General features: G+C 32.7%; 2 protein-coding genes across 2 annotated transcripts in view; one reads left to right on the forward strand and one right to left on the reverse strand.

Annotated features, from left to right (window-relative positions):
* Nucleotides 1-6556, reverse strand: part of LOC149427035 (uncharacterized) — an 83570-nt gene extending 77014 nt beyond the window's left edge. Inside the window, exon 1 of the mRNA XM_089639661.1 lies at nucleotides 6291-6556. Coding sequence (XP_089495787.1) covers nucleotides 6291-6362 — 72 coding nt within the window. The 5' untranslated portion in view covers nucleotides 6363-6556. The remainder of the gene's footprint in view (nucleotides 1-6290) is intronic.
* Nucleotides 6433-22732, forward strand: part of Syn (synapsin) — a 301930-nt gene continuing 285630 nt past the window's right edge. Inside the window, exons 1-2 of the mRNA XM_089634409.1 lie at nucleotides 6433-6492; nucleotides 9669-9792. Coding sequence (XP_089490535.1) covers nucleotides 6433-6492; nucleotides 9669-9792 — 184 coding nt within the window. The remainder of the gene's footprint in view (nucleotides 6493-9668; nucleotides 9793-22732) is intronic.

Below are 22732 nucleotides of genomic sequence, written 5' to 3' on the forward strand. Positions count from 1 at the left end.
CCCAGTTGAGACCGTTATTTTTTTTCCTGTATCTTGTTCTGTTTCATACTTCAATTTATTAAAATTATCTTCTTCTTCAATAAAAAAACTTTACCCAAGAATGTACCGATAGAGATCGTCCACAAATGATTATTGGATAGAATGAATGCTAACTGTATTTACTGATAGCCTCCAAAATTCTTTCATATTACCGACCACACATCGAGCAAGCTTGAAATAGGTACACCTAATATAATTATGACAATACATCTGTACACATGTTTTGTGTGTACATAATATTATGATATTCTTCGACAGGTTTGATTAACCTTGCCCAGTTGAATAGAATGTGGCATCTAAGAAATTGATACTCACGCAACTATTATACCTTGACACCTATCTAACAGTAGTCATTACATAGTAGTCGTTTAGATTCATACCAAATAATATGTGTGAATAGTAGAGTTTTATTTACAGATTTTAATTCTAAAACGCTCTACTGCGACATTTACACCTTAGCATGAAATTCACTTGGACATTTTCACTATAGCACGCGGTCTCCGATCTGCTGGGACATTTACATTTTAACATTTGGTTTACCGAAACTTTAGGTAATTATCGGTAATTTGCAAACGGTGATTTTTAAACTAGGCACTGCATTGTGTAATCTGTCGGTATATTTACACTAAACAAGCGATCTACTTGTCGGATTATTTACGCATTAACAAGCTATTCACTAGGACATGTGAACTTATAGCACGCGATCTCCGATCTGCTGGAACCTGAACATTTACACAATAATATGCGGTTTACTGGAACATTTGGGTGTACTATAACCACACCATACAGTCTACCGATATAATCACTCTAGCAAGTGGTCTATATATATTTGAAAACCGTACACTGCACACGGCAGTGAACAGCAAATTTGATTTATAGCAATAAACGAGGAATTGCAATCCGGTTTATACATTTTGAGAAAAATCCAGATTTTTTGGATTTCTCGTAACAAAATCAGTGGAAAAAATATATATTATTGTAGAAAGCAATCACTTTGTGGTTTGACATATTTAATAAAATAAAATACTTTTTTGTTTTAAAACCACGATATTTATTAATTTAAGAACCGACCGGTTTCGCTTTACTTAAGCATCATCAGGGTACAAATTAATACTAGAATATAAGTATTAATTTGTACCCTGATGATGCTTAAGTAAAGCGAAACTGGTCGGTTCTTAAATTAATAAATATCGTGGTTTTAAAACAAAAAAGTATTTTATTTTATGAAAAAATATATATAAAAAGATTGTAAATACGTATAAAATAAGTTATTGAAACGCAATGTCAAATGAAATGAGCGAAACAAACAGACTATTTTTATTTCAATGCAATACTATAATATCTATACATTTCTAAGAGTGATTGTAATTAATAATACTTGATTGATGATTGGAACACAAAAACTGAATGATCATATGATGCACAGGGTTCCATGATAACTCAACACAGTGACAATTCAACACACTTTTAAAAAGTGATATAAAGTAATTAGAAACGATGAAATTTTTTTTAAACCTATCCTAACCTACTTAACCCAGTTAATAAAGTTTTTGTTTCATCACTTTCCATGACTTTATATAACTTTTGAAAGATGTGATGATTTATCCGGTCACCGATGCACAGATACGAGATTTAATACATAGAAGTGCTCCTTATTTAGTCAGAAAAATATTAAACACAAGAAAAAATAATAATCTAAGAAGGAGAAAGCGTATAAATACGGTAAAGAAACAAATACTGTTATTATATGTATGAAACTAATTATATATTGTGCCTATATATTATTATTTTATTTATTCCTGTTCTCCATAAAACGGTAAGTAAAAAAAATCATTTACTATTTTGTGACATACATCAAAAGAAAGTTGCTGAACTGTCTGTAACTGACGTTGAAAATGTCGATGGTCAATGCAGAATTGTTAAGCAGTTGAGTCGGTCTGTTGATTGGCGCGTTCTGATAAGCATAAGTCCTCTCAGAGTATGAAAAAGTGCATGGGATATTCCACGAGTATACTTGTTAGGGACTTATAAGTTAACGTGTATAGATAGTTCCAGTTATTAGTAAAAAAATGTTTCAATAAATATTTCTCACATGTATTGATAACAAATAAACCTCTTTTGTAGTTTTTCTATTTCTATGATATGGTTTTGTTCAGAATGGGCCCAAATAATAGAGCTATATTCTATGATACTGCGAACAAGGGCTTCATGCATAATATGTTCTTCCAATTACTATGTAGGTATACGAATAAGATAATGCACCCTTATCAGATTGCTTGATAATTGTCACCTATTTTAAATTTCAATAGGGCACCCTCTACTTTTTAATATATATCAGAAATACAGTTTTTTTTTTTTCCATTTTTTATTTTTTATTTTGGAATTTGAAACAATTGAAGAAATTATTTTTTCCAGAATTCGGATTTAATCCGGTTAACCGGATTAATTACTAATTTATATTACCCTACAACATTTTTTTACGAAAATACTATGATACCTACATTACATATATAAAATTGTGAACTTGATTTTTCAAGTTTTTTACCGGTAAGTTTTTTTTACAGGGAATTAAATTTCTCAGTAACTCCAAATAGAGTCCGATTTTAAATGTGTGCATAAAAACAACGTAATTAAATTTAATGGATGCAATAGTTTGGTACCAACCTGTTTATTTATGGTTCTTGTAACTAATTTATGTCGAAGATTAATTGTTGTTATTGAGTGATGTTAGGTTATTAACGTGTGACGGCCGTTTCGCCCTTCGAAGACATTGGAAACTGTGACGAAATTGAAATGGAAACAATTTGATAATTACTTCGAAGGGTGAAACGGCTGTTAAGCGTAACCTAGCAGAATTAAAAACAACCAAATTAAACGTACCTATAATTCTTATCGTAATTGATCGTTGGGATATTATATCATGTGGCACTTCCTTCTTCTTTTAGACAATGTTTCTGACAACCCTACAGTATCTATATAAATGTGTGTTTATATAAATATGTGGAATTTATCCCGTGGAGCAAGCACTAATGCTCTTAGGACGGGTTGTTTCACGGAATTTGAACAATTCATCAAATTTCAAAGTTGATTTCAAGTTCTGTGAAGGTTCAATTCAAGTTCTATTATTATATCATTATTGGCCAGGGGCTTCACTAAACTGAAATAATAACGGAACTTGAAAATCAACTTTGAAATTTTAGAATTGTTCAAATTGTGTGAAACAACTCGTCCTTAATGTGGCTTTCGGCGTTAGTTTTTGGTATACTATGGTTCAAGGATTTCGGTCTAGATATTGTACACCGACAAATCTTTCCACAATGAATCGAGTGAGTGGTAAAACAAGCAATACACATCTTTTACCGCATTTCACTCACCTCGTAAAAGAAGCTACATTTTCATCGTCCATTACAAAAAAATATACATCTAATCATTTCCTTTATGCGTTAAAAATTGTATGTTTAACAACACCCGGTTATCGCGTTTGGGCGCCGGGGAGCCCGAGGGCGGGGGACCATGTAGGGAGTGAGGAGTGAGGAGTGAGGAGCCCGCCCTCCCACGCCGCCCAGAGCACAGAGCACCTACACCAGAAGTAGCTGCTGCGGGCTAGCTTCAGTGCACACAGCATCTGGTGTTGGCCAATCTGCAGAGGTGGCTTGTGGGTTTATGGGCCTTGAAATACCGACAGCAGCTCGGAGCTGGGATTTCTCAAACTAAAATTATTACCAATTACAGCATTTCCCGATATTCAAAAAGTTATAAATTAATCATTAGCTTGACTATACGGCTTCCACCGATTTATGGATTCTACGTGTATTATTACTAAATAAAAAACATGGCTTAGTTTTTTTAATGAAATCTCACGATGAAAATGACGTAGCGAAGTAAAATATTTACTTTTTATTTATTGTTTTTGTGTTTAATTCGTAGAACTCCATTTAATTTTTTTATAAATTAAATTTAGATTAAATTTGATAATATTATTATTAAGTTCTGCAAGTGTTTTAGTTTTTTATTATTGTGACAGCTGTTTCGGCTTACAAGGCCATTTTCAAACTGTGGTTAGTCCACATTGAGACGACGTTTTTATACTATTTCAAATGTAAATTTTGAAGGTGCATATATTGATTTATTACTGGTTACACCGATGACATGATCTATTCAAAATTTACATTTGAAATAGTATAAAAACGTCGTCTCAATGTGGACTAACCACAGTTTGAAAATGGCCTTGTAAGCCGAAACAGCTGTCACAATAATAAAAAACTAAAACACTTGCAGAACTTAATAATAATATTATCAAATTTAATCTAAATTTAATTTATAAAATATTTACGTTGGCATTCCAAACTAACTAACCATTACCACAGAGTTTTTGGGGCTTTTTAACGCGCAGATTTTAGGAATTCTGCTGTAAGATTTAATATTGATAGATACATTTTACATTACGTCACACGGAAGGCCCCGAGGAAAATAATTCCTCTAAGAAACATTCTTACTTTCTGATAAGTGTGTAGGATATATGCAAGAACGATCTCGTTTATGAATTTTCGTCGAAAGTGTTGGCATAGAAGTAACCCTGTCTGAAAAAAACTTTAATTTTCTTATCAGGAATTCTAATTATCGTATTATCGAATTAACACTTTTGTAATCAGTTATTTTGCTTGTAGAAAAATACTTTTCTGAATAACAAACACACATTAGAAAACATGTTTGGCGCATTCGGATGCACAATCTATTGATTTTTATTCGGCTAACCTACGTGTGTAAATTACCTGCAAAAGATTCGAAAAACATAACAAGCATCGTTTTTCAGAAATAAATGTCACTTTCCAGGATTCCATTATACCTTAGATTATGTATAACTAAAGACCTTTCTCAGCTCATTATAATAAATCACACTTTCATAGTTGTGCTGAGGAAATTACTCCGCATTGAATACATTCACTCTTACATATCTCTGACTTCTCATTTCTCACTGCATCTCCATTCCTCGAGAAAGTTACAGAGGAGGTCGAGGTCGGCATAATCATTATTTAATATTTCTTCTTACATAATGCGTTACTACTTTCGATTTTGTTGGATTCTTTAGGCGCGAGAGTGAATCCATTCTGGAATACATTATCGTTATTATCGAACATTTATTTATGTCTTGTACCATACTACTGGAAGCGTGGGTTCGCCTCCTTATGGAAGCAAGAGCCATTCTTAAAGAGACACAAGGTTAGAATAATTTACGTCTTGACTTTATTATTAATCATTAAATTGACAAATATGGTGATGTTCTTCCACATATTTCCGTACGGTGTAAAACACGAACACTCAATTACAGTAATAGAACGGTAGATAAACGAAAGATACAGAAAATAAAGAAGATGCACAGGTTTCGCAATACCATGAACAGCCAAGAACGCTAATCTGAAGACTCTGAAAGAGCTAGTCATCCAAAACAAGCCTATAATTATTACTTGTGTGGTGGATTGTTGGATTGGTGGATTAGTTCACCAAACTGAAAACTAGAACCCACAGAAAATTATGGTAAGTGATAAAATTGAGAACAAGAGAAGCAGATGACAGTCAAGGAAGTCTCCAGAACATCGATATCCACAGATGTCCATTCAAAACAGGACAGTGAGTATGTAGTTCATCATGGACATTGGCGTAAGGTTCACAACCCCCATCAATGGAGATTTTTTTTAAAATTTACAGTTATTAATTGTATTCTTCATGATTAATCGATTATATTCTTACATTTTTTTTGGACTCGGTTTTCGGTTAAATGTCTTGGTTTAGTCTTTATACATAGATACTAAAACCACACATTTTACAGTTGAGTTTACACGTTGATTAAATACAAATGTAATTTAAACTTTATGTATTTATGTTCAATCGCCTCGATAGCGGAGACCTTACTTCTGTTTTATCAAAATAAATAACAGACCATTTCAAAAGAACGTCCACATGAGTTCAACGTGACACAGGTGTTCGAACACGTAATCATTGAATATAAATAATTAAAAAAAACCTTACAGCAGAGAGCCCAAACTTATTTATCGTTACATTATTCCATCAAACACAAAAACACCTATTTTAGTATTCACGAAATATTTCCCGTTTGCAATGAATTTTACACGCTCGCAAAATATTCAATTCAAAGTTCGAAGGCAACAATAAAAAGTTGAAAACAAAGTTTGGCGCATTTTGACGTTTCACTATTGTGAAGTTCGTCTATTACGTAGCTGTTAGCAGCTTACCTGGGATCTGCACAGCGCGGCAAATGTCACTAGAAACAAACTTGTCCTTAACAGCACCATTTTTAACCACATATTTTCACTTGTTCACTGAATAGTTGTTCGTTATGGCGTATCACTATACTGGCGGGGTATTTAGCCAGCCATGACAGGAGGACAAAGTGCAGAGCTGATATCGCACACAGATGTCAGACAGCGGACAGCGGTAGGTTGTTCGGTTGGTTGAAGAGGGACACTTGAGACACTAGCGCACCTGGCGGCCACTCATATTAAACTGAATCCCATGGGGCAATAGCAATAGCGTATTCAAAGCCTCCCGAGCCAGAGCCTGAAGTGGAAACAACGTGGATAGGGCTTGTTCTGAAAACCAGACAGTAGTCAATTGGGTTAAACATCCTGAACCGCTGGATACGGTTAATTTGAAAAAAAATATTTTTTTTTTGGAAAACACTTGGAAAGGGCGCGTGAAAGAGAAATCAATGCATTTTATGTTGGGTTTATAAAAAAAGGATTGCTTTAAAAAACCTCCGTTCATATTATTATTTCAAAACATAGCGCGAACGAAAGATATCAAATTATCCGAAAATAACGAAATAGCTGTTAAAATGCATTATTTTCCGTTTCCGGTGACTGAAAAAAGTCAATAGTTTTTATTGCTATTAAACTGATAAAAAGTATTTTTATTAATAATTTGTGCGTATTAACACTGACCGGAGATTTTGGATATTTGTATCTGGTATTTCAATTGTTTAATGCTTTTACAAACCTTATTTTTAAAACCATTTACATATTTAATAACAAATAAGATACTGTCATCACCAAGCTTCCAATCATCGATCAATGTTTATGAAGATTTTATTGCACATGTTCAAACCATCGAGATATAGATATATACAATTTGTTGGGGGATCAAAAAAATAGTGGTCAATGTCACCTTTCAGAGAGGGGTGACTTTTATATACAATTTATAAACTTATTACAATGACACGCCAATCAAAAAAAATAAAAATAAACGAATCACGCTTATATATATACAATATATAAGCGATATATGAAATACATAATAATACACAACTGTAATATGTAGTGAACAACTGCTGACCCTGAACCAATCGCAAGTCACTTGCATTAGTAGTCACCTATGATCTGGTGCCCCAAAATAATTTTAAAATCCTCACTCAATGCTGTGCAGAAATGGGTGGCCCTTTGGAAGATTACATTTTAGATTACAGGCGTCATGTAGAAATGCCATACTTGTTCTACTGGTAAGGAATTAGCATCATAGTCGGGAAAGAAAACAATATATTATTTCTTATCCAAAAGTATCATAAAATCGTTGACAGCCCTGTTTTACTAAAACCAAAATGCGATACAGCTATTCCAAGTAGAATTAATTTTGAAGGCAACAATAAACTCACTAATAATCACTCTATTATAATATTTTGCTAGATTATACATGTGAAAAAGTCAATTTTTTATACATATTAATATTCTGTTCAAATAAAATATTCTCTGTTATTATGACATTCTAGGCTTTAATAGAATTTACTTTATATTAATTACTATTCATTATCATAAACACCTCATACCTCGATTTATGTCAGGTTTTATACAAACCTAGTATTCATTCAACTATTTCTACACTAGTAGATATTTCTTTTAATTATGTATTGTTTAACTGCACTTCTATTAACAACTGTATCACTTGCAACAATATTTTTGTGTTCACATTACTTGTTCTGTAATCACTCTATTGTAAAAGCCTTTTTATGGCGTTTAAATAAATAAATAATATTAGTTGTTAATTTATAATTGTTATTAGAATGATGTTGTAACTAAAACAGAAAAAAATGCTTTTATTGTCACGAAATTTTTCAATGAAATGAGTTTTCGAATAGGCCAAAATTTAAACATCAACTTTAGTATGTTTCCATTAATTAAAAGTCTTATTAACTACATCTATGTTTCCATTACTATATTTTTTTCAATTCATTTTCATAACCGGGTACTAATTTTAATAGTTTTCGCGTCATTATTTAAAAATCATGACAAACAACAAACCTAAAATTAATTAATAAAATCACTATACATATCAAAAATAAATAAATAAGTCTTGTCTATATTTGGTTCATTTTATCCCCATAACAAGGCTTTTACATCGACTGCGTTTTGGTAAAACCCTTCAAGCCAGTTTTGCATCGACTGTGTTTTGGAAAAACCCTTCAAGCCAATTTTACATCGACTGTGTTTTTATAAATCCCCTCAAGCCAATTATCCTAAATATAGAATAATAAATGTAAAATATTTTTTCTGATTAATACTAGAAACTATTTCTGTGTGTACAATTTTTTCGGTTATTTTGAGAAAACTGTAGATAAAATTACTTTCAAATATTTCACATTAATAAATAGAATTGTAATAAATCACAACCGTTTTTTGAAAAAGAAATTAACTCTTTCATTAAAGTAAAAAGATTTTTTAATTATTATTACAAATTTGGAAAAAAAACATTTTAATCGTCTCCCGTGAAGTTTTCATTTTTCGGCTTGGTGGGTTTTACCATACCACATTCGACATGAAGGCGATACACGACATCTCAAATAAATTGTTAATTGGTTCAGTTAAAAATCCATTTGAACCACTGACAAATTTAAACGCACGCCCGCAACAACTTTCGATTTCGCTTGTCTTTAACTCCATTACGTTCGTAAAAAGGGGAACGGACCACATTATACCTGAAACGACGCAACATTTTGCCGGACGTTTTAGAAAGAGACGGACCCATTTTAATGTGGCGGAGTAAAAAACCGATCCACAGGTATGTTTGCGAGAAAAGAATGATGTTCGGGTAAAATCTTAGGTTGTCTGAAAAGTGGTCACTCACCTTGGATATTGTTATTATTTATTGGTGGGAGTGCTCCGTCCTTTTTACGTCTACTCGTCAAAAATATTTTTTTAATACTGTCAAAAAGATTTATTTTGTGTTGAACTTTATTTGTTTTGCAAGTTTATAAAAAGTTTTTTTTTTTACTTTAATATATGAACTTATTTAAAATAATTGCTTTAATTTAAATTATAAAAACACTATTTTAAATTCTTTTTCGAAAGTATAAAATGATCGTAGTAATTCCGTTTTATTAAATACACGTAGGTTTAACGGTGAATATATTTTGTACAAAAATGCAATAGCTAAGATGTAAGAAATGATATCTAATAATTATTATTTTATTGGTTTGAAAAGTTAGCTAGTGACATCTCTCGACTGATATGACTACTAAAAGTAGCTTACATCTTTACCGACACAAAGTTTTGAATTTCCACCGTCGCGTCGAGTTTGGCGCTGCCGTCGCACCACGATAAATCGGCCAGTCGCGCCCTCAGAAAATCAATATAAGGCAATCCGTCGTGCGCGCTCTAACGTCGCCGAGTGTAGTTTCTCTACCCCTGTATACCGAAATTATCTGGAATTCACGAAATCTTCACCCAATTCACCAATTTCATATACGTAAGTATATTTTACATTACGCTTTTAAGACGTTCATTCACGAAACAGTCAAACCCGAGTGGAAAAGAAAATCCCTTTCACACTTAAATCATTGTTATGTATATTTACGAAAGTGCAAAGTTAAAATTGAATTAATATTTCGGTTGAAAATTAGATCAGCAAAACCCATTTTTTTGTAATATTTTTGAAAATATAAGTTTTAAAAAGTATTATCAACATAAAACTACTCTAACAACGAATGACCCAAAAAACTTTAAGCTCGATTTTTTTAAATGTTTGAATAAAAATATTTTATTTAAAGGGATGAAGAGTAGGCATGCTTGCTTTTAATTTGAGTAACTAAATAATGCAACTTATTCGTAAAAAACGTATTCAAGCATTTTCAGGCATAAATATTTTTCGATTTGAATTTGAATTTCTCCCTAAGAACTATCCACTTCAAAACAAATCATAAAGGCTCACATAATTTTTCACTTTTGCTTGTTTTACTAACATGGCACTTTGGTGTTTGATAATAATTAAAATCACATTCATTGAAAGTAAGTGGAATTTATTGCGAAAGGAGGCTTAGTAATAGCACCGGAAATTACTTAATAAATTCGTAAAACTGTTTCGAAGCACATTAAATACATCCCTTTAATTTCGGATGTTTGTATGATACCTATAAACAATTATTAAAAACCAACGAACTAAATTTATTAAATTGTAGTGCTGCCTAAAATGCTGTGTATGTTCATCTTATAATGATAACCCCCTACCAACGCCGGGTACACGTCATAATATATGTTTTTGCGATCACTTCATTATAAAAATGAAGCGAAAGCTCAGACGCATTTAACATTTACGATTCAACAAAATAAAAAGTGCCTTTATCTCTATCCGTACAGAAATTACATTAAAAAATATATTTACAATATTTCCATGTAAATAGGAATAACAGAAAAATATTTTAATCCGTTTCATTTCAGATTTTATCAGATTGCTTAAATCTCCTTATTTGAGCCTGCTTAAAATTACCTTAATTCATGGAAATGATTTTATCTAATGAATTATAAGATAATTACCCTTTTGAACTTTGTATATAACAGAGTGAGATATAATAAATGCTGAATTGAAACGTTCAATTTATTCGCTGTTTGAATTTTGGGTTGTGGCGTTGTGAGCAATTTGGTATTTTTTTCCAGCTTCTTGAGCCAAAGTTTAGATATTTCTCGCAGTTTCAATCATCAGGGCATATTTGTGGTGCATATGTAGGTAATACTGCATCAGTTACACTGAGCCATAGTTGTTGTGTGATTATTTTTATTCAGTCTTAATCTACCCATTATTGATTATAGTACCTTATAATAGGCCTCCTTTACTTTCGTTTCAAATTCTTCTGTTTGAGGCCAGTTTCATCCCTCCATCTATTTTTCAATCATGGCTCAATCTCCGATGGCTTTTCTTGTCCTGATGTCCAGTTTAGCATGACCTGCCTATTTCTATTGGCTCTGCCATTATTTCTGCCAAAACTGGGCTTTGGTAATGGTCTCTAATACATGCATCAACGCAATAAATCCTGGTTAATCTTAGTTACAACGTCCATTTTATAGAACTACCCTTCAAAGCCGAGTACCAGGAAGTGTTGAGTGTTCACCGTTAGTCCCTCTTAATGGAGATCGGGTCCTAGTACATCTCAATCTCCTCGGTAACTAGATGAGCTCGATTGGTTTTGGTTATCTTCACTGCTTCAGGCTATAATCCAAAGTAGCATTTATTTACATGGGTAAGACTGAAATAAGACATTACGAATGGTCTAAAATAAGTAGAAATATCTATTCACTCCTAATCTGTTTTGATGATGGAAACCGAAAGGCTATGCGAAACGTCAACTCAAGACGGAGGAAAGGCTCAATAAAAAAATCTTATTAAAGCGGAATAAAGTTTTTTTTAACGTTTTAATATTACAGTTTATTTCGTCTAAGTATGAGTGGAATTAAATTACTTCGAATTTTAAAATAATAATGTTTTTGTTTCCTTTCTTAGCGAAAAATGAAGCAATAATCTGATGATTTTGTTAGTTTTTATAGTACACGTAGAAAACTTACTGATATGAAATACTGTTAATTTATTAAAACTCTGGTCAAATTATTCGTTTTACTCTTAAAAACGGGATTGCGAGCCTATAACGAATGAATTGACAGAGTTCCTAACAAAGTATCAGTCAAAAGCGAACGTTTTATGAGGAAGGCGGAAAAAGTAATATTGTCACATTCCGTCATGATATTTATTTGGAAAATAACACGTTTTCTCGATATATTCTGAATGACTAATATTTTATCAGGGAAATGGCATGCTGTCACTTTTTTAACAGAATAATTTTTTTCCGTGTATGTAGAAGCAAACCCACAACGTTTATTATATTTATCCCGTTTCCATAGCGCAAAGTCAGGGTATTTCACTTCACCCTACTCAACACCCGATACGTCAAAAATAAATTTCTAGGCTGTTAGAATCATAAATCAAATGTCTATTTTTCATTCTTCCTTACGACACTTGTAGAATAGTTTTGTAAAGAGTCAAATCAAATAAGCAACACCATGAAACCCATACCTGGCAGCCCCATAAAAATGAACCAACATAAAGAAGCAATATCCAAATGCGTAGGTCGTAGCACTACTAAGGGTGTCGAATAATTACAATTTTGTGATTATGAGCTCGTTAAAATGTTATTATGTGGTTTTTATTTGATTTGAACAAACGTTATTTTGTGTGGAGCTATTTAAATGATTTATGGTGGCTTAAGTATTATGTTAATTTGGTTAATTGCTTTTGTAAAGACCCTAATAACTAGCTCTAATCACTAAGCTGTGTAAACACTATTCATTTGATAACCAACATTTATATACCAGCACTTAATTGCTGGTCATTTGAAATCGATCGATGGATAACATGTTTGATAAATAATTTGCACACTTCTAAATACCCTTGACGGCCTCCGTGGTCGAGGGGTAAGGCACTCGACTAGCAAGCTGTAGATCGCCGGTTCAATTCTCGGCGTGCGCAAGTCAATGTTATTTTATTATTTTTTGTGATTACACAATTTTATCATTTAAAATAATATATTGTTTTATTTTTTATATTAACTCCACACAGGAGGCCCTGAAGAAAATAATTTCCCTTAGGGCCTATGTCATCTTTGGGGATGCTGTGTGGAGGGTCTTTTTGTGGAGAAGAAGGAGTGAACATGGGTCTTTAAGAGTCCCATGTTGTAGGAGGGAGGAAACACAGAGGCCGGCAGTTCGTTCCACAGCCGAGCTGTTGAACTTAAGAACGAATCGTAGAAGTGACCCGTTCTCATGTGACAAATGTCAACCGTGTACAAATGTTGGGCGCGCGTTTGGCGTGTATCCCGACTACGCACCGGTGCCGAAGGGATCAATGACGCTAGTTCCTCAGAGCATCTTCCATTGTAATACCGATAGAACAAGGACAGCAAGGACAGCAGAGCTGGTCACTTATAGTTACACCAAGCATATCAATGGAAGGCCTGTTCGGAAGATTGCTTCCGTTGAAGGAGACTAGATTATCATTTAGATCCCTTTTAGACGTAATCAGACAGGATTGGGTCTTTGAAACATTAAATTCGACGAGATTATTTTTACCCCAGGAGGAAATACTCTCGAGATAACCGTCCATTCTCTGCTTCAAAGCCCTCCGAGCCGTTGGAGTTTGTGTGTCCTTTGGGGGCTTGTCAAATAAAAAGCCATCATGAACTGTACTGTCGTCCGCGTAACAATGAATCGGTGCACATGTCAAGAAGAGAAGAAGAAGAAGAGACAAGAAGATACTCTCAGTATCGCCTGGTGTAAGACCTCCATTCAGAATTGAAACGTTACTTAAAATGGGCCGTGTTTAGTGACCCATAGCCAGGTACTTTCCCACCTTCATATCCCCCATCACCTTCCCCTCCCCGTTACCTTCCATACCACAATCGGGGACTCCATAGTATCAATGGTTCTAGATGGTTCGGGGCAGTAGGGACTCTTGTGCGGTTTAAAATAAATTTAAACAAAAAAACCCACGACAAAAATTTTCATCGAAAAGAAGAGAGTAACTTTCTAATTAACCAATGTCGATTCTCCGCAGGGGTAAGCAGAAATGTTGGACCGCCAAACAAATCTCTTTATCACACATCATACAAATAAAAATAAGCTATAGGGGTATATATATAGGCTATAGTTTAAAATTCGTATCAATATGGCGTAACCACAGTTTGGTAATTATTTTGAAGACATTCACAATAATAAAAAAATCAAACCCTTAAAAACAATTTTTTTTAAATAAATTTAAAATAACTCAAATTTGATAATGTTATAATAATTATTAAATATGATTTATTTTAAATTTATTCAAAAAAACTAAATGGAGTTCTACGAATTAAACACCAAAAAAATAATTAAAAAATAAAAAAATACCTTAAAAACAAGTTTTTTTTAGTAGTTTAATATTTTTATTAATTGGTAAATTTAAAAACATTTTTTTTAAATTTGTTTTGACTGAGGATTGAACAGATTGATCAGTCTAAAAGGGATCCAAATGACAATCTAGTCTCCTTCAACGGAAGCAATCTTCCGAACAGGCCTTCCATTGATATGCTTGGTGTAACTATAAGTGACCAGCTCAGGTACGGGGGCTCCATCGAGGCCAGAGTAAAGTTGGCCTCTCAGAAGCTGGGCGTACTGTACAGGGCCCGCAGATACTTTAATAGTACACAACTGCTGACCCTGTACAAATCGCAAGTGCGCCCTACTGTCGAATTTGGCAGCCATCTCTGGTCCGGAGCCCCAAAATACCTGAAAAAACCCTTGACTCTGTGCAGAAACGGGCGGTCCGTTTGATAGATTCCCCAATCTTAACGAACGGACTGAAATCTTTAGAGCACAGGCGTCAGGTAGGTATGCTGTCCTTGTTCTATCGGTATTACAATGGAAGATGCTCTGAGGAACTAGCGTCAATGATCCCTTCGGCACCGGTGCGTAGTCGGGATACACGCCAAACGCGCGCCCAACATTTGTACACGGTTGACATTTGTCACGTGAGAACGGGTCGCTTCCACCATTCGTTCTTAAGTTCAACAGCGCGGCTGTGGAACGAGCTGCCGGCCTCTGTGTTTCCTCCCTCCTACAACATGGGACTCTTCAAGACCCATGTTCACTCCTTCCTCTCCACAAAAGGACCCTCCACACAGCATCCCCAAAGATGACTTAGGCCCTGAGGGAAATTATTTTCTTCAGGGCCTGCTGTGTGGAGTTAATATAAAAAAAGAACCTTCCTCCCCGGGAACTGGAGTAAACTGAGCTAACAACTGAGCCAAATCCTGTTTGGGTACGACCTACATTTATTTCGTATATTAACTGCTGTAATGCCAATCAATTTCAGAGAAATTCGTATATGTCCGCGTGTGTGTAAGTGATTACCACCAAGAATGTTTTGTCATTGACAACGAGGCAATGTGCCGAGTTTCAGCTGGATCGGATGTTGAAGTGGAAATAATACACTGCCCGAGACAAGATTTGCATTCATTATTTACGAAAACAAAGTGAAATTCAAATACATGTATAAACTAAAATACTAATTATTAAATTAAATTTACTCTAAATTTAAAAAGAAATAATTCTATTTCTACGAATTAAAAACAATATAAAAAATTAGTTTTGCTTTTTGTTGTCTGCTAGCTATACAAATTATCAGTACATTGTATTGAATATGTTTGTTGTCGGCTAGCTATACAAATTATCAGTACACTGTATTGATTATGTTTGTTGTGGGCTAGCTATACAAATTATCAGCACACTGTATTGAATATGTTTGTTGTGGGCTAGCTATACAAATTATCAGCACACTGTATTGAATATGTTTGTTGTCGTCTAACTATACAAGTTATCAGCACACTGTATTGAATATTTCATATCATAATACATTATGTGTGCATGATGTGAACATTTATTATTGGATTGAAAAGTAATAATTATTATATACACTAGTGCATACCAGTGAAAATTCATGGGATGGTCTTAATTCTTGAGGTGTAGGTTCCATTTTTGGATATGACACTTTAAAATGATGTACTGTTAAAATTTTTGTTCATAGGTAGCTACATAATCGCTTGTCTTAATTCTTCGCAAACGCAGTTCCAAATTTGAAAATGACGTATTAAAAAAACATTTGAGTACATTGAAGACGAGTTACACATGACAGACACAAACGAAACTAGTATTTTCGATTTGTTTTTTATATGGTTGACACCGGTGTCCCATGTCCCATCCACAGTCGACAGGATAATTTAAGTACGAGTAATATGTTATCAACCTGTAAATATCCAAAATTAAATTAAAATAAAATAAATAGCAATAACGTACATAGTAAACGCTGCTTTAAAAAAATCCGGTTCGCTGGTTTCTTAAAGAGCGAATACATTTTCGAGCCGAAACGCGAACCGAGCCTCGAATTATGGGAAAGGAACGAAGCTTCAGCTCGCAAATGTATACGCAGCATAAGATACTCTCTCTATGGTACGGGAAGTTGTTCCTTATAGCCGCGTAATATTAAATATTTACGGCAATTGGGCTAGAATTTATTTATAGTGACAATTTAAGTGCCTCATTACAATGTTTTATTATTATTTGGGGTTCAAGGTTTTATAAAAGTTACTTGAAATATTTATGGCTTCTAAGTTATTAATAATTATTATATTGGTTAGATTAAAATTATGTTCTTAAATTCACTGCTTACCAATATGTTAAAATGAAATTTTAATTTAATTTATTTATGTTTCTGTTCGTTTACGCCCGTCTTCCACAAGATTACTTTATGCTATATTTTCATGTTCAGCGCCCCGGGGTGATTTTACAAAAACGGCGCTATATAAATTAACCTATTATTATTATTTTCAAAATATACTTCACTTACTCGATGAAAAAACTCTAAGACGTGTATTTAATTTTAACATTGATATTTTTTATTGTATCATTTGCTTATTGTGCTTCTATCGACTCGGAGCTCAAACGTAGATTAACAAAATACAAAGGTACTTTGATGCGCCACGGAGTAGTTGAGACGAGTTAGCGCTACCGGATATCGGAAAACACTCTTGTCCAGGCCGTCGCCCAGTGGCAGGGCGCGCCCCACTTAAATGGAGAATTTTTCTCAAGCCACCGTAGTACAAGTACTATAAATGTTTACCATTATATTTGATGTTAAATTTCATATTATGTAATTTATTTAATGTATGATTTTGGCAGGGTATAGCACTCACCGCTTTGTTCAACTGAAATAAACGAACATTATTATTATTATTGGATGAAAAAAAACAAATACTAAACTTTGAACAGTTTGATTCTATACCCTGAAGATGCTTGTACTAAGCGAAATCGGTCGGTTAAATAATATTAAATAAATTTAAAAAACGTGGTTATAAACATAGTATGTGTATATTTTCATTTGATATGTCATACCACACTTACTGCAAATTCCAAAATATTATTTTAACATAAATCTTAGTAAAAAAGACAATTTAACATAAACTAGTGAAAATAAAAGAATTCTAGAATAACACAATAACGCTTCGTTTAAAAAAAGCAGGAAGTTTTAGAAAGTTGACGAGCACAATATAAGCCTTTCAAAATCTTCGTCAACAGACATCTCCCATTTTTGATGTAAGAATTAACTTGATTTGTGAAAATCCTCGCTAGCGTTTCAAAAACATTCAATTTTATTTCAAGGCCGAAAATCTCAGTTCGCTCGCTAAAAGAAAGCTTCCGAAACCTTTCCGTTGTGTTCCGGATGATAAACAGCCCTGGACTAATGGTATAATCCTTATTATTTTTCTAATCCTTTGAAGTCGTCAGCTTTGGTGTCCTTTTTATTTGACGGCTTAGAATTGGTGTAAACAAGGACAAGAAAATGTTGAATAACGTTACGCAATCAAGACGGTTACTATCGCCCTACGACTTTTCCATTCCGAAGTTTTCTTTTCAATTTTATGAATCAAATGGATATTGAAAACTTTCCGATTTCCTTATAATTAATTCATTTTGCACAATTTTGTATTCAATTCGAGAACTTATATTGTTTCATTACTTTTCCCTACTTTATAAGTTCTATTCAACAGCGATAGTTTTTTTCTTCTTTCTTATTTAACCCCATATAATAGTGGCGACTACCTGATATATAAGAGACGTACCTAACAGCTTTATTAGGTAGATGTATTTATAGTAAAAATTAATTATATTAGGTATATTTAACATATTATGTTTAGAAAAAGTTAGTTAGATTAGGTATATTTACCAATTTATTGATTTATGTATGGTTAAAGTTAGTTAGCTTAGGTATATTTAACATATTATTGTGTTTGGTAAAAGTTTTTTAGATCAGGTATATTTAACACATTATGTTTGTTAAAAGTTAGTTAGATTAGGTATATTTAACACATTATATTTGTTAAAAGTTATTTAGATTAGGTACATTTACCACTTTATTGATTTATGTCTGGTTAAAGTTAGTTAGCTTAGGTATATTTAACATATTGTGTTTGGTAAAAGTTGTTTAGATTAGATATATTTAACACATGATCTATAAAAGTATGTATTCGGTGAGCGTCTATAACTGCTCCATTAAAACTTGTCAAGGCTTCACTATTTGAAATGATCTCGTCATAATACATATGGCCCCGGTAATCCGGCTAAGTAGGCAGTAATCAGTGCGTAGTTACATCACTAAATCCTCCAAATGCCCAATCAAGCCGTACGATTTGATGGATAGACAATAAATCGACTACTTTATGAGTAATATACTGAACAATAATGAAATTTATGTTCAATATATAAATATCGCTAATTATCTTACAAAGTTTAGAGAAACCTGTTTAACTTCAATAATTGCAAAATCCCTTTATGGCGTCATCTAAATTTAAATAAAATAAATAACTTTGTAAACACAACTTACTAATCAAAACGGATGAACATGTTTCTTCGTCAGGATCAACGTATAATGAAAATTTACAATTTGAAAATAGACAAACAAGTTCAGACATATTATAGTATATTGTAATATATATTCTAAGTTAGACAACGAGCGGTGATTAATTAGTTATACTAATACATAACAAAAACTTTTATAAACTATCACATTTGTATATACAAATTTTACATTTATAAAAACAAAATAAACCTAACCGAATCAAGAAATTCTTTTTGATATAATAGTGGTGTTTACAAAGTTATGTATTAATTTTGTTTAAAGTAATATATTTTTATCATTTTTTTGATAAATTAATGTTTTAAAGACAAGATTTTTATTTATGCATAGCACAAAGGATAACAATTATTTTTATAAGCAATAATTGTTCGCCTGAAACACTCATCCACATTGAAAAAATCTCCTGATAAAAAATACATGACGCCAACGGGACTCGAACCCGTGTCCATTCGATTTCCGGTCGAAAGCTCTGACCACTGAGCTATGGGGGCTTATTTCTTACCCGAGAAAATATTCAATATATGCTAGTGTTTCATTCAACAATTACTGCTTTTTACATTTTTTTCACCTGAGAACAACCAACTTTATTTTTATATGAGAAAGGCATTGTAAGTGCTAAATCTCTCACTAGATGGCGTTGATACAAATTGTATACATTTTTTAGGTGAAATACTAGGTAAAAAAGGTAAGAAATGTATACAATTTGTATCAACGCCATCTAGTGGGAGATTTAGCACTTACAATGCCTTTTTCATATAAAAATAAAGTTGGTTGTTCTCAGGTGAAAAAAATGTAAAAAGCAGTAATTGTTGAATGAAACACTAGCATATATTGAATATTTTCTCGGGTAAGAAATAAGCCCCCATAGCTCAGTGGTCAGAGCTTTCGACCGGAAATCGAATGGACACGGGTTCGAGTCCCGTTGGCGTCATGTATTTTTTATCAGGAGATTTTTTCAATGTGGATGAGTGTTTCAGGCGAACAATTATTGCTTATAAAAATAATTAATATATTTTTGTTACGAACATCCTAAACGAATTAAATGTACGTATTTTAAGATAACTGTGCGTTAAATAGTAAATGCAAGCGCCAAATGTGAAAAGAACTTTAAATGAAATCTTCTATAAATGTTAGTATGTACGGATATTGAATGCAAATCATTTTTCGTTAGTTAGTCTTATTATATTCTTTTTACTTTAGATACAACAAAGGTTATAGCATTTTCCTTCAATTAACATATTTCTTTCTTTTTTGCTGTTATTTTAGGTATCAGAACTTTTTAGGAATTCACTTATTCACAATATTTTTCAATTAAAATTTATGCAAACTGTTTTTTTCCGTCGTGAATTTAGCTAACAATGTATGGTGATTATATTTTTTAAATGATAATAATTTATAAGTGTGAAATTAAATCACTGAATAAATTTAACTGTTTTAAACAGAACTTATTTAAAATAAAATCACTAATTAGGCCTACAAATCCCACTATCATTTTTCCCGCCACAATGCTGAAAAACAAACTGGGCTTGAATGGGCGGTTTTATTATTTAATCTATAGTCAGACTACAGTAGGAACACGTATTATTAATTATATTAATCCCTCCGAAGAGTGTGCGAGCTTAGGCGGAAGGTTGGACCTAATTTACATTGCCAAAAAGCGCCTTACGAATTCCAATTTCAATAATATTGTTTGGTTTGGAAAAGGTCGTCTTGTAAGAAGGATTGGTGAAATCACACTTCGAATTTCGGAAATTTTGTTAAGGTAGATTTCAATTTCGGGAAATGTTTAGAATTTGGATTTAGTTTGCCTCATGTTTTTAGGAAAATAAGTTTCAAGATGAATTATATTAGTTATATAATTCATCTTTAAACTTTTAGTTACACGGAGAAAAAATACTATTGTTAATATAATAATAATTTCTTTAAATTATTAGTAATTCCGGTAAAAAACGAGACTGCAGGCCTTATCAATGAATTAAAACAGTTCCTAATGTTGTCGGAACACGTGTTCATGAAAATCCGAATATTTTTTAATTACAACAAAAATTCTTTGTATTTTCATTTTATATTATCTAGGCAAATCGATAAACATTCCTAAATTGACGTTTTATTAAACAGGCCTGTTAATTTAACGTCAGCGCAAAAATCACAATAAAACGGATATAATATAAAGAACACTATAGAAAGAGAATACGTGAGTCAAAACACGTTTATCAAATAATCCTATTTCTTATAAAACCATACAAAAGTGTCGATGCCCTATTATTATAGGCAGGAGTGCAGCACATAGCGCCCCTAGATGGAATATGTTATGAGGCGGAAGAAATAAATGAATAAAAAAATAAATGAAAAGAAAAAGAATATGATTAAAAGTATAACCAAGCACTTTTTATCATATTATTTTTTTAATCCAACCAAAAATGTTTCAATATTTATGCAAATGCGAAAAAATATTTCGGCCGTAAAAGAATATTTTTTGTTGTAGCGGAAACAGGCGAAAAGCCACTATGCTATTCATTGCTAGTAACTAAATTAACTTATCAGAAGTCATTCGAAATAACGTTTCAATTCGGGATTTTGTATGAACTTCAACGCTGAAACAAACTGTTAGTAATGTAAATAACACGCAACAATGCAAAATGATCGGTTACTCCAATTTAATATATTATGCTTATAAGGAACGTTTCAAAGTTCAATTCATGATTTCTTTACGAGGTGATCTTGAAGTTGGCCTTCTGTCGGGTATTTTGTTGGCATTTCTGGGATAAATAATTCTTGCGGGAATATTTGGTAAAAGTAAAAGTATGTCCTAAAGTTATCCTGTCTCAGATAATCCCACTTCCGTTTCAGAAAAAAATACTTCAAGACGCGAATTCCATCACATAGGGGCTTACGAAATGTCAAATTTCAATCTTTTGAAAGTTACTTGACGGTGGAATTTGTTATTCATGACTTGAAAACAAAAGAAAATATTTTTGGAGACACTTTTAAAAATTTGAAAGTTACTCCAAAACATAATATTATGTTTCTTATTCTCTGTCTTTATATTTCCAGCAGCAGTGAACAGTAGCAGTGAGTGGGTACTAACGATTTTAATGTAAAGAGCTTTCAACAGAATACTTACGGGATATTCATTAATTTTACGTATTTTGTTCCTTCTCGCAAAAAAACATTTTTCCACCGATCGCCATAAGTATAGTGGTTTGAGGGTTGCAAAAGAGGCTGAGTCCTCAGATTTCATACCCGAAAAAGTTCTACAAAAAATACTAGATGTATTTAAATAAAATCAAACATCTTATCTTGAATTTAATATTATAAATACTTATTTTAAAGCATTTTGCTATTACTTAGAGCCTACCTAGATAAAGAAACCAATAGAGTCTAATAGACATCCCTATAATTAATGAATAAATACAATAATAAGCCTCTGGGTGACTAGCACGCTAGATCGATAAAGATTTTATCGATTCTGTCGATAACTTGTCATCATTCTCACGCACGACTTTAGATCGCTAAGATACAAATAGCAGTCGAATAAATTAAGAACACATAGCCGTTTTGAGCTGATGTTTGTTCGTTGGTGATTTTCGGTCATGCTCGGGAACGATGAAAAGTTACTTTATCCATCGATCGTGCTAGATTTTTTTTTATTTTTTTATTTTAGCGACTATATAAAATAATTGTTACATACAAAATATAATGGTGAAATTAAGTATAAAATATTGTATTTCTTAGTCCTCCTCACTAGGGGGTCCTGTGCCGAGGTGGACTAAAGTTATTAAAATATGGTTTATTTGTCTTCTATGTCGTTTTTAGTGTCTTCTATGTCGTTTTTAGTGTCTTCTATATCGTTTTTAGTGTTTTCATTAGGGTTTTTTCATTGACCTCTTTCAGCCATATTTTTATTAATGATTTGTATTCA

This window comes from Hesperophylax consimilis, chromosome 1 (genome assembly GCF_061612785.1).
Source record: "Hesperophylax consimilis isolate HC1 chromosome 1, BYU_Hcon_1.0, whole genome shotgun sequence".
Lineage (NCBI taxonomy): Eukaryota > Metazoa > Arthropoda > Insecta > Trichoptera > Limnephilidae > Hesperophylax > Hesperophylax consimilis.